We start from the raw sequence: 14,491 nt of genomic DNA, 5'->3' as shown, positions 1-14,491 counted from the left end.
GAATTGGAAAATTGGTTGTTGGTATGGAGAAACCCCACACCTTTGGTGTCAGAAGTGTTGTGAGTAAAAACAGCTCATACGAGTCATTCTCTTTTCTGGGTATAATTTTGAACCTGCCTGTTTCTTCTTCTACAGGTGAAAAGATGGCGTTTGTGAAGAGTGGATGGTTGCTGAGACAGAGTAAGTACAGGACATGAGCCCCTTGGGCTGGGTTTAGTGTTGCCTTAGGGCACATCTTTATGTCTGTGGCTGACACTGCCAGTGTTTACAAACAAATAACAAAGTCTTACTAATGTTGTTGCCCTGGATTTCCTCTTGCAGACTTTTAGAGCTCTATGAACCGTTTTTCTGCACACGTGGAGCTTCCTGGTTGCTGCCTTGACAGGAACCAGGGGACAGTAGTAGTCCCTGCTGGTTTCTCTTTTCTCACTAGCGTGCTATATTATTATTATTATTATTATTATTATTGTTATTATTATTTGGCTATGCGGTGCGACAAAGTTAGTTCCCCAACCAGGGATGGAACCCGTGCCCCCTGCAATGGAAGCACAGAATCTTAACCACTGGATGGCCAGGGAAGTCCCTACCATGCTGTATTACTAACGGCTGACCTGAGGTTCTTGGGTCTACCCAAGCGGAGCTGATATATTACCATGGAGCTGAGCTAATATATTAGCATGGAGGTACTGCTCGCTTTGTGGGGAACACCTGTCTCACCCGGGGATTGAACAGTGACCAGATTCTGAAATACTAGAGTCTTTAATTATAGATTAAGATTTGACCCGAGGGAACGAGTTTATCTAAAACCAAATCTTTGTGTCTCCAAAAGGACTCTGGAGAAGGGACTCAGTTCTTTTTTTATGGGATTGAGTTCATTTTCTTAGGCTTATCTCTATGGGCCTGCATATACTTAACTCTGCTTATCTCTGAGGCTGCCACCTGAAGTAGGATTCATAGTATGTTTTAAAGCAGGAAGAAGCAGCTCTGTTTATTGCAGAAAGAGTAAGCAGATTATTCTGCTGTCTTTCTAGAAAGAGCAGCATTAAGGGAAAAGTGACTAGTATATTGTTTATGACTCCAGCAAAAGCTTGAGTGGTGATATATACTGTGTTGTTCAGATATGAATTTGTATTTAAGGAATAGCTTCAATACTTAGCTAAAATTGAGCCTAGCAATGAAGAATGGACTTGCATACCTTAGACGGTTTATAAAAACTATTTATGAAGCTTGTTTGTATTCCCATTTTACAGATTTTTATATCAATATAATTATCACAACAGCTCTGTGAGGTAGGTGGCATTACCCCAGCTTCTAGTTGAAGAAGTAGAGGTTCACTGATACTAGGTAACTGGTCCAAATGTTAACTATGGGTGGCAAACCTACATTCAGACTCAGGACTGTCTCGTTTCAACATCAACACCCTTTCTACCAGGAGACAAGCTTTCAGCCTGTCTGTCCTATTACTAGTTTTACGTTCTCAGACCTGGAGCTGAACAGGTGTCCTTTCAAGGTCTATGACAGTTCTGTAGTCTAAGAATAGGTGCAGCTATTGTATTGCTGGCTTAAAAAAAAAAAAGTCCTGACATATTGGAATCTAGCCCCAATGTTTGTGTAAGTTTCCTTGTCTTGGGTTTTGTGATCCTAAAATGGTCAGGGGACATGGAGAGCCTTGCTCAGACCTGGAGGATGTGCCTTCCCTTCCTGCACTCTTTGAGGGCAAGTTTCCTTTCTCCAGCATAACTCAATGTAAATGCTCTGTCAACGTAAGTGAACAGTGACCCTTTTGACAATTTTGTGCTTCCCATCAGTGCTTAGCATGATGATGTACACAAAATAGGAGGTCTGTAAATAAGTTGTACAGACTTTTCCACTTAGTTATGGTTATCTCAGAAGTGTGTATTCAGAAAACTTACTCCATTTCCCCATCTCCCGATGTGTAGGTTGATTTTCCGTCTTTGCTAAAGCAGAAGTATCATTCATAATAAACTAAAATGAGGTGAGTTGTATTATATTCACTGAGTTGCAGAGCAGCAGAGATACACATGTAGTTACATATATGCACCGCTGTCTTCAGGATTCCTTTTCTTGCCATTGGCAGACTCTTAGGACTCAGTATCTGGACTCTGGAGGACAGCTTAATTTAGGGTTCTGCAGTCAGGGCTTTGATGGCAGGTGCGGTACTTGGGGAGAACTCCCCAACCCGGTGATTACACCTGTCTGTGTTTGGGTGGCTCTCTTTGGTAGTTTCTGCACAGCTCAGGCACTGCCAGTTAAATGGATGCTGGGTGTCACTTATTTATCAGTTTAGGCAAGTGCTCTCAGCAAGGTGGGTGTTTGATAGTGGTAAAAGAAATTCGAAGGCTGCTGGGATGAATATTTGGTTGATACCTGTAGCAGACATGGGTGCATAAGGAGAGGCACATGCAATGGAATTTGTGCACATTGGCCATGAACAGGGTGGGATCTATAGGAACAAAAGATGCAGCCGGTAGCGTATGGATGTGAGAAGGTGCAGGGATAACTTTTAGTTTTCCCTTTTGGCTGACAAGGAAATCAGAGTTTTATAAAGTTAGATGCCTAGTCCAAGATTACAAATGAAAGGATGAATTCTCTCAAACTGACGGAGACGTGTGAGGTAGTAAGTAGGACGGATGCGTGCTGGGTAGGAGTCAGGCCCTGGGCCTGGGTCAGTGTCCTGGGTGTGGATGTATCCAGTGTCTGAGCCTGCCTCTGCATAGCCTTAGGCAGGGAGACTCCCCACACTGTGGGCTGTAAGGGAAGGTGAGTGTTAGAGAAGAGTATATGTGAAGACCCTTCAAGAAAAAGAGAAGTTTTTCCAGAAGAGGAAGGTATTACTGTTATTTGTATGTAGAAACTTTACAGTTCAATCTAGCAGTTAGATACTACTGGGAAGGTTTAGATATACCACATGGAGAGTTAAATGTTAGACATGTTTCATTAGCTCAAAATCAAAGTTTTATTGAATTTTTTTTTTTTTTTTTAATATTTTGAGACTTTTAAGTTGGCAGTGTTCTCAGTAAGATCGAAGTTCTCATCTTAGAGCATGCTGCATGCAACCCTGGTACAGCGTGGGTGTTCATGCAGTTTGGGTCTGCTTTCACTTCCATTTTGATGGACTGCTCTGGGCAATTGTATGCAGGTATACTTTGGGGACCAGAGGAAAGTTTCTTTTGTTTCTGTTACTGGCGAATTAGAGGACAAAGTCCTTGCTTTTCCACTCAAAGGCAACATTTCCCACTTTCTTTCAGGTACTATTTTGAAGCGCTGGAAGAAGAATTGGTTTGACCTGTGGTCAGATGGTCACCTGATCTATTATGATGACCAAACTCGGCAGAGTGTGGAAGATAAGGTCCACATGCCCGTGGACTGCATCAACATCCGCACGGGACACGAATGTCGGGGTAAGTGGGTCTGTCTCGTCCAGCTTCTGTCGCCTGCCCTTCTGCTTTCTTGATGGGAGTTGATTCTTCTTCCTTACCCATTCTGCTTTCATTTACAGACCAAAGAAGGGTTTCATCTGGGAAGAGGTAACCAGGTGAAACCAGACACTTGGATTATGACCCATGTGGGTCAGCAGATTAATTTTCTCCTCTGAATTAGACCCATCAGTCCACATTTCCGTTCTCTCTCATGGAGAAGGTGGTGGAAAACTAAGGAACCAGAGTGCTGAGAACCCCAAGAAGGATGGAGCTACCCTAGGCAGTATAGATTTTGTGACTCAGAAACTGGCTTATTGGTAACAACTGTAGTCAGTTTCTTAAAATCCATGATGTCTTTCAATATAATTATAACAACTATTGAAGGAATAGTTTTTTTGTTTTAATAAGCATAGACTTTTTTATTTCTAATTAATGGCATATGTAGACTTCCCTGTTTGTTTTATTAGCTCTGTTGCTATTTGGAATAAAGAGGCTGCTGTAGTAACCATTGGTGTTATAATATCCTGCCCCTATAAGTTCTTGAAGCACAAGTCTCTATGGACTAGCTATTGAAATCCTTACTTAAACCAGGCTCAGATATCATAGGTCTTACTTCTTGGTACACAGAGATACTTTAAACAACTGATTTTCACTTTTAAAGCAGCGATCTAGTTTGATGCTTTGTGAATAAAAGCAGTAAGTATTCTGTTAACTGATGCTTTGCAACACTTTTCATTGTGCTTATTCTTCTAATGTCTGGGCTATTTTGTATATCACCATATGTGGATTGCGCTCTAGAAGAGGCTTACGTGTTTCTCCTGCAGGAAGTTTAATTAGAATGGAGTAATGATTCATGTGTTTGGTTCTGTACAGCAGAACAAAGATGTTTTATAATTGTAATGTTCTGAAGTTCTGGTCCTTTGCTTATCTGAGCTGTTAAGAAATCCTTAAAAAAAAAAAAACTATATAAATACTCCTGTATTCTACATATTTTTCATAGATATTCAGCCTCCAGATGGGAAGCCAAAAGACTGTCTGCTGCAGATTGTTTGCCGAGATGGGAAAACCATCAGTCTTTGTGCAGAAAGCACAGATGATTGTTTGTAAGTTTTTTCCCAGTGTGTTTAATTTTAAAAGTATTTTCTGTTTTAATTCCAGTTATGAGGAAGGGAGAAGAATGGGGGTGGAGTGTTCCTGTAGGCAGCAGAATAAGTGACTCAGAGGTTGTGTGAAAGAAATGTTAAGAGTCTTATTCCACGTCTGATAACCCTGATCCTAGTTTCTGCCTCTGCAGAGCTGCCCATGCAGGGTCCCATTGTAGTGAGTATGGCAGAAACTATTAGATACAGTCACTTTGCACTCTCTTTTTTCATTACTAGATGCACATTGGGCGATGGGCATAGTTAAGTGGGTTCTTAAATTTTTTTTTTTGGCCGTGCCATATGGCTTGTGTGCTATTAGTTCCCTAACCAGGGATCGAACCTGGGCCCTCAGCAGTGAGAGCGTGGAGTCCTAACCACTGGACTGCTGGGGAATTCCCCTTAAATCTTGTTCTTTTTATGTAAATGTCTTTTTAAAAAGCACTGACATCTGTATTATATAGCCTTTTCTTCTTTTGGTGGTTCTTATTTCCATCTGCCATCTCTGAAGAAGGGGTATGGAACCACAAAGAAGGAAAACTCAACTTTATTAATTCTCAGTCTGTTAACATTAGCATTGATGTAGGATCAGAATCTTGAAAACACTGATTTTTTTTTTTTTTCCTGTCCACACTGTACCACTAACAAAGGTTAACTCTGGGCATTGTGAGAATTCACTAACAGAGATTATTATAATATTCCTGTATATTAAAATATTCATATATATGTGACAGTTTTATAAAATCCAGCTGACCAGTTTGTCAGAGTGCCTGCCCCTGCATTTCACATATATGTTCATCCTCAGTATAGGCATTTATTCCATGCTGGTCTCTAGGGTTTATTTTAAATCCTAGATGTAGTTTCTTTTTTACATTCTTCTCACTTATATTAGTGAATCCTAAATGGCACTTTCCGGAAAAGATGTACCTTTCCTAAAGACTAAAGGAGAAATGAACACAGGTCAAGCCAGTTTGCTACTTTTTTATAAACTGGGTCTATATTTTTACTCTTTAATAATTTGAACACTTACTTTGCGCTGGGCTCTGTGCTAACTGCTTTATGTATGTTGTTTAATCCTCACCATATCTTATAAAGTGGATACTGTTCCATTGTAAGAAATTGAGGCATAGCGAGGTTAAGTAACTTTCTGTATCAGTTTTTAATGCTCTTGTAATAAATTACCACAAGCTTAGTGGCTTCGAACAGTACACATTTCTGATTACATTTCTGGAGGTCAGAGTTCTACACTAGGTTTCAAAGTGTTGGCAGGGGCATGATCCCTTCTGGAGGCTCTAGGGGGCAGTCTGTTTCCTTGCCTTTTCCAGCTTCAAGAGTCCTCCTGCATTCCTTGGCTTCTGGCCTGAGCCCTTCTCCTGCTGTCATCTGTCTGATTCTCTGTGGCTGGGGAAGGTTATATGCTTTTAAGGATTTAAGAATAGTTTGAGCCAGCCTCGATAATCCAGTATCATCTTCCGCATTTCAAGGTCCTTAACCTTAAGTATAGCTGCAGAGTCCATTTGCCTGGTGAGGTAACATTTTCAGAGGTTCTGGGGATTAGAATATGTATCTCTTTGTAGGGAGGAGGCATCATTCTGCCTACCATACTTCCCAAGGTTTTAGAGCTAGTAGACTAGACTCAGGATTTGAACCTTTGTCTTCATAGCCCTTTGTTCTTAACTGCTCTGTTCTACTGAGATGTCACATGTATGGACGGTTCCTTTAAGTAGTAGTGGAAAAAATATCTAGAACTAAAATTTTAGAATAGTTTAACAAAATGTGGGAGGCTTTTTTGTCATAGAGGAAGGAGAAGGGGTAAAAGTACACTGAAGGACTTGCCTTTTTGGCATGGAAGGCTGACTTTTTCTTAACCTGTATGGAAAAATAGAGTTTTATTTATGTGTCTAATTTTAAGGGTACAATAAGGGAGAGAACGATGGAGGGTGATACTAGAGGAATAAAAAAACCCAGCAGGTAAACTTAATAAAGCATTACAGGAGATGAAGTAGCAGTAATTAGACCAATGATATCTGTGATTTCAATAAATGTGAGTTGGTTAAATTCTCCTTAAAAAGGATAAGATCTGAGATTGGGCAGAAAATACAAAGTCCAGCTATTTATTCTGTTAACAGGAAGCACACTTGAAATAAAATGACACAGAAAGGTAAAAAAGTAAAGGAGAGGAGACTGTTTCCTGGGGCTGCTGTAACAAAGTGTCACAAGCGAGGTGCCTTAAAACAGCAGGTTTATCCTCTCACAGTTCCACAAGCTAGAGGTCTGACATCACTGTGCCAGCAGAGCCATGCTTCCTCTCAGACTCTGGATACAATCCTTCCTGGCCTCTACCTAGTTGTGGTTGTGGCCGGTTATCCTTGATGTTCTTTGGCTTTCAGCTGCATCACTCCAGTCTCTGCCTCTGTTATAGCATGGTATTCTCGCTGTGTGTCTGTGTCCAAATTTCCTCTTCTTATAAGGACACCTTCATTCAGTATGACCTCATCTTAATTTGACTCCATCTGCAAAGACCCTATTCTAAATAATTCACCTGTACTGGGGATTAGGACTTAAGCTTATCTTTCTGCAGGGGATACAATTCAACCCATTACAGAGACCTCTGAGAAAAAAGGGGTAAATGAATCTGTGTCATCTTCCTCAACTACCTGGTGAAATGAAGGGGAGGACATTCAGAAGCGACAGCCAAATAAAGAAGTTCAACTTCAAGCACAGAATACAAAGAGCGACAGTCAGAAAACGACATAGAAGATTCTGTTGAGATGTATCACGGTTTTTAACCCTACCGCAACTCCCAGAAGCAGTAACAAGATGAGCTAATTAAATCTTAAAAATTTTTGGTAGTACACTGCAGTCTGTAGAGGTGCTGATACTTCTTGAAAAAGCTAAGGAAAAACGCTTGAGACTATGATATCCTTGGGACCTTAGCAGAGACTGGAAGGTTCCCCCAGGGCTTGTCATTTCCGAGCACTGGAAGGCGGAGAAGGATAAGCGAGCCCCGGCATAAGACATTCAAAGGAATTATGCTTAGAAGAGTGTAGAACCCAGATTTTTCAGAAAGGACTTACTCCCTGTCTTGACCACTCACAAAAATTAACTTGAAAGGGATTGAAGACTTAAATGTAAGACCGTAAACTGTAAACCTACTAGAAGGAAACATGGGGGAAAAGGTCTTTGACATTGGTCTTGGCAGTGATTTTGGATATGACACCAAAAGTGCAAGCAACAAAAGCAGAAGTAAACAAATTGGGACTACATTAAACTAAAAAACTTCTGCACAGCAAAAGAAACAATTAGAAAAATAACAAGGCATCCTATGGAATAGGAGAAAATATCTGCAAACCATTTATGTGATAAAGGTTTAGTATCTAAAATATATAGGGAACTTGTATGACTCCATAGCATAAAACCAAACCACTTAAAAGATGGGGAAAGGACTTGAAAAAACGTTTTTCCAAAGGTGCTCAGCATCACTAATGATCGGGGAAGTGCAAGCCAAAACCACAGTGAGATCGCCTCGCACCTTAGAATGGCTGTTATCAAAAAGGCAAAAGAGAAGTATTGGTGAGGATGTGGAGAAAAGGGAACCTGCACTGTTGGTGGGCATGTAAATTTGTGCAGCCACTATGGAAAACAGTATGGAGGTTCCTCAAAAAATTAAAAATAGAACTGCCATATGATTCAGCAGTGCCACTTCTGTGTATATATCTGAAGGACATTAAATCATTGTCTCAAGAGATAGCTGTACCCCCGTGTTTCTCACATTATTCATAGTAGCCAAGACATGGAAACAACTCAGGTGTCTGATGATGGATGAATTGATAAATAAAATGTGATACACACACACACACACACACACACACACACACACACACACACACAGACTTGTGCATGCATGGGTAATGGACTATTAATCAACCATAAAACAGGAAACCCTGCCTTTACAACAACCTAAATGGACCTTGAGGGCATTATGCTAAGTGAAGTAAGTCAGAGAAAGAAAAATACTATATGTTCTCACTTATATGTAGAATCTAAAAAAGCCAAAATCATAGAAGTAGAGAGTAGAATGGTGTTTGCCAGGGGTTGAGGGAAATGGGGGAGATATTGGACAAAGAGTACAAGCATCCAGCTGTAAAATGAGTGAGTTCTGGGCATCTATTGTACAGCATAGTGACTGTAATTAATCATACTGTCTCATATACTTGAAAGTTAAGAGAGTAGATCTTAAATGTTATCACCAGAAGAAATAAAAAGGTAATCATGTGCGGGGGTGGAGGTGTTACCTTATTGCGGTAATCAATTCATGATATATGTGTATCAGATCATCATGTTGTACACCTTAAACTTAGGTACGTTGTAGGTCAGTTTCTCAAATACCAACATTATTTTTAATTGCAAAATATTGCTGACCGTCTAAATCTCATATCATGGAACATTATGTAGCCATTAAAAAAACCAAATAGATCTGTGTGTATAACATGAACAGATACAGCTAGTTCTAGTATAGTTAAGCATGGTACATTTTACATTTATTTAAAAAGTAAAGGAAAAACTGTAGAATAGATTATGCTTTAAATATTACATATGTACTATAGATTTATTTCTTTACATATCATATATTCCTAGTGCATGTCTCAGATGAGTTGATTGAGTGGGTCTTGAGGCAAGGGCTTCAGATCTGTTCTTAAAACAAGCTTTTTCAGAAATTCCGATGCCAATGCAGGTTTGAGAACCGTTGAGATAGATGTTGGATTGCCTCAAATAAAGTACCGCTTTCTTTTTCTTTTCTTCAGGGCCTGGAAATTTACACTTCAGGATTCCAGGACAAACACAGTAAGTTGCTAATTGCAGTCACTAGTAATGTTTTCACATAGTCTTGCTGTAACAAACGGGAGAACTGGAGGTTAAGAAGGGAAATGGGGAAGAGGGTTTTTTTGCCATCCGGCCCAGGATGAGCAAGCAGAGATAGGCAGGCTGTGTTTTGCTGACCGTGAGGAAGCTGGATTTTGCCAAAACATTTTGGCAGGAGGAGCCCTCCTAACACAGGCACACTGGTCCCAGTGTTTGTTTTTGAGAAATGTTGTATCTCACAAAGATTTGCAACACTTTGAATTCTGCTGTCATTTACAGAGAAGGCACAAAAAGGACCACAGGGTCCTTTTCATGAATAGCATCTCAGCCTGTGAAATAAACATTTTTGGGACTTGTACTTGTCTCTAGTTTCTTCTGACTTTAGGAAGTAACTGAGACAGTAAACCCCATTTGTAGAGGCTAGTGATACCATCTTGGTGTCTGTCAGGGAATCAAAGGCAATTCCCTCTGTGGTCAACATTTTCATTCTTCAGATAGGGTTTTATTTTTTCCTTTATTTCTCTAGGAAGAAAAGAGAAAGGTAGATGGTGCTTTTTAAAGAATTTGTATAGGTGGGAAAAGAAAGTAAAAAGAATTAATATCCAAATGCTGTTTTTTCCTACTTTTGTTAGCCCAGGACTGTTCTTCCTCCTAAGATTACTCTACAGCTCCTTTTCTTTTGATGAAAATCCTCTACTTGAATGAAGTTAGTATTGATGATTCATATAGTTAGGGGCAAGAGCCAAGGTGATTCTTCATGTGGATTTTTTTTAAAAAGAGTGCATATATTTTTATTTTCCACTGGGGGGTAATTTACTGAAAGATTTTTAAATTTTTTAATGTAAAAACCAGGTTGTGAATGTAGAACATATCCCTGACTGCTACGTTTTAGATTGTAGGACTTTTATTTGTGAACAGAAGGGTTGTTGAGAGTGGTGTAACATCTTTTAAAAGGCCTGGGTAACAGTGGAGGCCCTGTGGCCTTCTTGGGCAGTGAGAACTCTACTTCTGCCCCCTGCTGGTGGCTGAGGAGGACCACATCCTTTGGAATTCAAAGGACACTGGAGTGCTGGGTGGTGGGCAAGGGGAAGGTGGTCCTGCTAGTTACTGCTTCTCAGAGAGCTGGTATATTTCCTCTTCAAAGATTAAACTTTTTGGCTTTTAAATTTTTTTATTTGCTAAATAAAAGGGTATAGTATCGTAAGAGCCTTTAGTTGCTTTGCGGCAACTCACTTGTTTTCATACTTTCTCTCCTCTCAAGGCTTATGTTGGCTCAGAAGTCATGTATGATGAGACTGCCGTGGTTTCCTCCCCACCTCCTTACACAGCCTATGCTGCACCAACCCCTGAGGTAGGGAGCAAATCTTCGCCCTTATAGAATCCAAGTGAGGGAAACTTGGGGTCTCTGTGCTACTGTCCTTTTTTTTTTTTTTTTTTACTGTCCTTTTAAAACAAAAGAAAACTTTGAGCCAGCCAGTATCAGAGAAGTCAGAAATGTACTGTAAACCCTTTTCTTCTTTAAACTTTTCTTTTTTAAATAGATTGTTGTCATCTTTTGCTTTCCTAAAATAAAGCAACTGCTTTATAATCTTCCTGTTCACATTTTCTTTTTAAGATAGACCTAAAAATGAATCATGGTAATACGATTTTGATGATTCAAGTTTATACTTAATGATTTACTTGAATACTCTCTATCATCAGAAAAAATGCGCTTTTTATTTTGAAAAAACTAAAACAAAACCTTAAAAAAAAAATCACATGCCAAATACCTTGTGGTGTCCCCTAGTTAGAGGTGCCAGGCGTTCAGTGCTACGTATAGCAGTCTTTATTGTGGAAGGCACTTTGATTTTTTTTTTTTTTTTTTTTTACTTTTAATTTTGAAATAATTATAGATTCACAAGAAGTTGCAAAGGTAATATGGAGAAATCTCATGTACTCTTCGCCCATTTCCCCAGCTGTTACATGGTAGATAAAATCAAAACCAGGAATTTGAAATTGGTGCAATGTTTATGTCTGGTTCCATGTCATTTTATCATACATGTAGATTTGTATAACCACCACCTCAGTCAAGATATAAAACTGTTCATAATATCTTCTTCCTGCTACACCTTCTTATAGTCACACCCTTCTTCCCCTTCCCTAACTCGTGTCAACCACTGATCTGTTTGCCATCTGTATAACTTTGTCATTTCCACAGTGTTATATACATGGAATCATACAACGTGTGATCTTTTGAGATCTTTTGATGTTTTCACTCAGCACAGCGCCCTTGAGAGTCATCCAAATTGTTGCATGTGTCAATAGTCTGTTCCTTTTTATTGCTGAGTAGTATGCCATGGTATGGATGTACCACATTATGTATTGAAGAACGTTTACCTATTGGGAGACATTTTGGTTGTTTCTAGATTTTGGCTGTTACCAATAAACCTTATGTGAACCCTCATGTACAGGTTGTTATGCAGACATAAAGTTTTATTTCTCTGGGATAAGTGCCCAAAAATGTAATTGCTGAGTTGAATGTATGGTAAGTATATGATTAGTTTTTTAAAAAGCTGACAAACTGCTTTCCAGAGTTTCTCTGCCATTTCTCTTTCCCATCAGTAGTGTATGCGTGGTTTACTTTCTCTGTATCCTCACCAGCATTTGCTGTTGTCGCTGTTTTTTAGTTTAGCTATCCCAGTAGGTGTGTAGTGATATTTCACTGTGATCCTCATTGGCATTTCCCATAGCTTGTGATGTTGAACATCTTTTTATGCGCTTACTTGCCATCCATATATCCTGTTCAGTGAGATGTGTCTTCATGTCATTTGCTCATTTTCTACTTCTTTTATTATTTTTTTATTGTTGAGTTTTGAGAGTTCTTATATATATGTTTGAGATAGGAATCCTTTGTCAGATATGTGATCAGTAGCATATCTTTTTATTCTCTTGACAGTGCCTTTCACAGAGTTTTTAATTTTGATGCAGTCCAATTTATCACTTTTTCCTTTTATGGACTGTGTTTTGTTGTCATGTTTAACTCTTCACCTAGACCAAGTTTCCCAAGGTTTTCTCCTATGTTATCTTCTGAAAGTTTCATAGTCCTAGGATTTATACACAAGTCTTTTCTGTTGTCAGTTAATTTTTAATAAGGTGTGAGGATTATGTTGAGGTTCTTTTTTTTTTTTTTTGCATATGGGTGTCCAATTGTCCCATCACTATTTGTTGAAAAGACTGTTAATCCTTTCTGGAATTGGTTTTGCATCTCTGTAAAAAATCATTTGGCTGTATTTATGTGTGTCTGTTTCTGGGTTCTTTGTCTGTTCCATCCTCTGATACTACACAGACTTGATTACTATAGCTATATATCAATAATAAGTCTTGAGATTGGGTAGGCTGATTCCCCCCACTTCATTCTTCCTTTTCAGAATTCTTCTAGCTATTCTGATTCCACTTCCTTTCCATGTAAATTTGTCTAAATGTACAACAAAATCTTTCTGGGATTTTGATAGAAATCAGGTTTTTGGAGGGAGAATTGACATCTATTATGTTGAGCTTCCAATCCATGAAAATGGACTGTCTTTTTAGATCCTGTTTGATTTTTTTTCACTAGCATTTTGTAGCTTTCAATATATTAATCCTGTATGTGTTTTGTTAGATTTATACTTAAATATTTCTTTTTTTTTGAATTTTTGTATATGGTATTTCAAATTTCATTTTCTCCATGTTTATTGCTATTATATAGAAACACAGTTGATTTTTTTTTTAAACATCTTTATTGAAGTATAATTGCTTTACAATGGTGTGTTAGTTTCTGCTTTAAAACAAAGTGAATCAGTTATACATATACATATGTTCCCATATCTCTTCCCTCTTGCATCTCCCTCCCTCCCACCCTCCCTATCCCACCCCTGTAGGTGGTCACAAAGCACCGAGCTGATCTCCCTGTGCTATGCGGCTGCTTCCCACTAGCTATCTATTTTACATTTGGTAGTGTATATATGTCCATGACACTCTCTCACCCTGTCACATCTCACCCCTCCCCCTCCCCTTATCCTCAAGTCCATTCTTTAGTAGGTCTGTGTCTTTATTCCCATCTTGCAACTAGGTTCTTCCTGACCTTTTTTTTTTTTTTTTCCTTAGATTCCATATATATGTGTTAGCATACTGTATTTGTTTTTCTCTTTCTGACTTACTTCACTCTGTATGACAGACTCTAACTCCATCCACCTCATTACAAATACCTCCATTTCATTTCTTTTTATGGCTGAGTAATATTCCGTTGTATATATGTGCCACATCTTCTTTATCCATTCATCCGATGATGGACACTTTGGTTGCTTCCATGTCCTGGCTATTGTAAATAGAGCTGCAATGAACATTTTGGTACATGACTCTTTGTGAATTATGGTTTTCTCAGGGTATATGCCCAGTAGTGGGATTGCTGGGTCGTATGGTAGTTCTATTTTTAGTTTTTTAAGGAACCTCCATACCATTCTCCATAGTGGCTGTATCAATTTACATTCCCACCAACAGTGCAAGAGTGTTCCCTTTTCTCCACACCCTCTCCAGCATTTATTGTTTCTAGATTTTTTGATGATGGCCATTCTGACCGGTGTGAGATGATACCTCATTGTAGTTTTGATTTGCATTTCTCTAATGATTAAGGATGTTGAGCATTATTTCATGTGTCTGTTGGCCATCTGTATATCTTCTTTGGAGAAATGTCTATTTAGGTCTTCTGCCCATTTTTGGATTGGGTTGTTTGTTTTTTTGTTACTGAGCTGCATGGGCTGCTTGTAAATCTTGGAGATTAATCCTTTGTCAGTTGCTTCATTTGCAAATATTTTCTCCCATTCTGAGGGTTGTCTTTTGGTCTTGTTTATGGTTTCCTTTGTTGTGCAAAAGCTTTTAAGTTTCATTAGGTCCCATTTGTTTATTTGTGTTTTTATTTCCATTTCTCTAGCAGCTGGGTCAAAAAGGATCTTGCTGCGATTTATGTCATAAAGTTTTCTGCCTGTGTTTTCCTCTAAGAGTTTGATAGTGTCTGGCTTTACACTTAGGTCTTTA

The 14,491-nt window shown here is 38.9% G+C and overlaps 1 protein-coding gene across 4 annotated transcripts in view; it reads left to right on the top strand.

Moving 5' to 3' along the window:
* Positions 1–14,491, top strand: part of PLEKHB2 (pleckstrin homology domain containing B2) — a 54,490-nt gene that overhangs the window by 13,745 nt on the left and 26,254 nt on the right. For all 4 annotated transcript variants that reach the window (XM_082395489.1, XM_082395488.1, XM_082395487.1 and 1 more), the window contains exons 2-6: positions 136–180; positions 3,270–3,422; positions 4,441–4,543; positions 9,385–9,424; positions 10,704–10,793. In XM_082395489.1, coding sequence (XP_082251615.1) covers positions 144–180; positions 3,270–3,422; positions 4,441–4,543; positions 9,385–9,424; positions 10,704–10,793 — 423 coding nt within the window. In that variant the 5' untranslated portion in view covers positions 136–143. The remainder of the gene's footprint in view (positions 1–135; positions 181–3,269; positions 3,423–4,440; positions 4,544–9,384; positions 9,425–10,703; positions 10,794–14,491) is intronic.

The sequence above is a fragment of the Balaenoptera borealis genome (assembly GCF_965194805.1).
Source record: "Balaenoptera borealis genome assembly, chromosome: 6".
NCBI classification, from domain to species: domain Eukaryota; kingdom Metazoa; phylum Chordata; class Mammalia; order Artiodactyla; family Balaenopteridae; genus Balaenoptera; species Balaenoptera borealis.
Note: the sequence above shows the minus strand (reverse complement) of the source record. Positions and strands in the feature narration are given on the sequence as shown.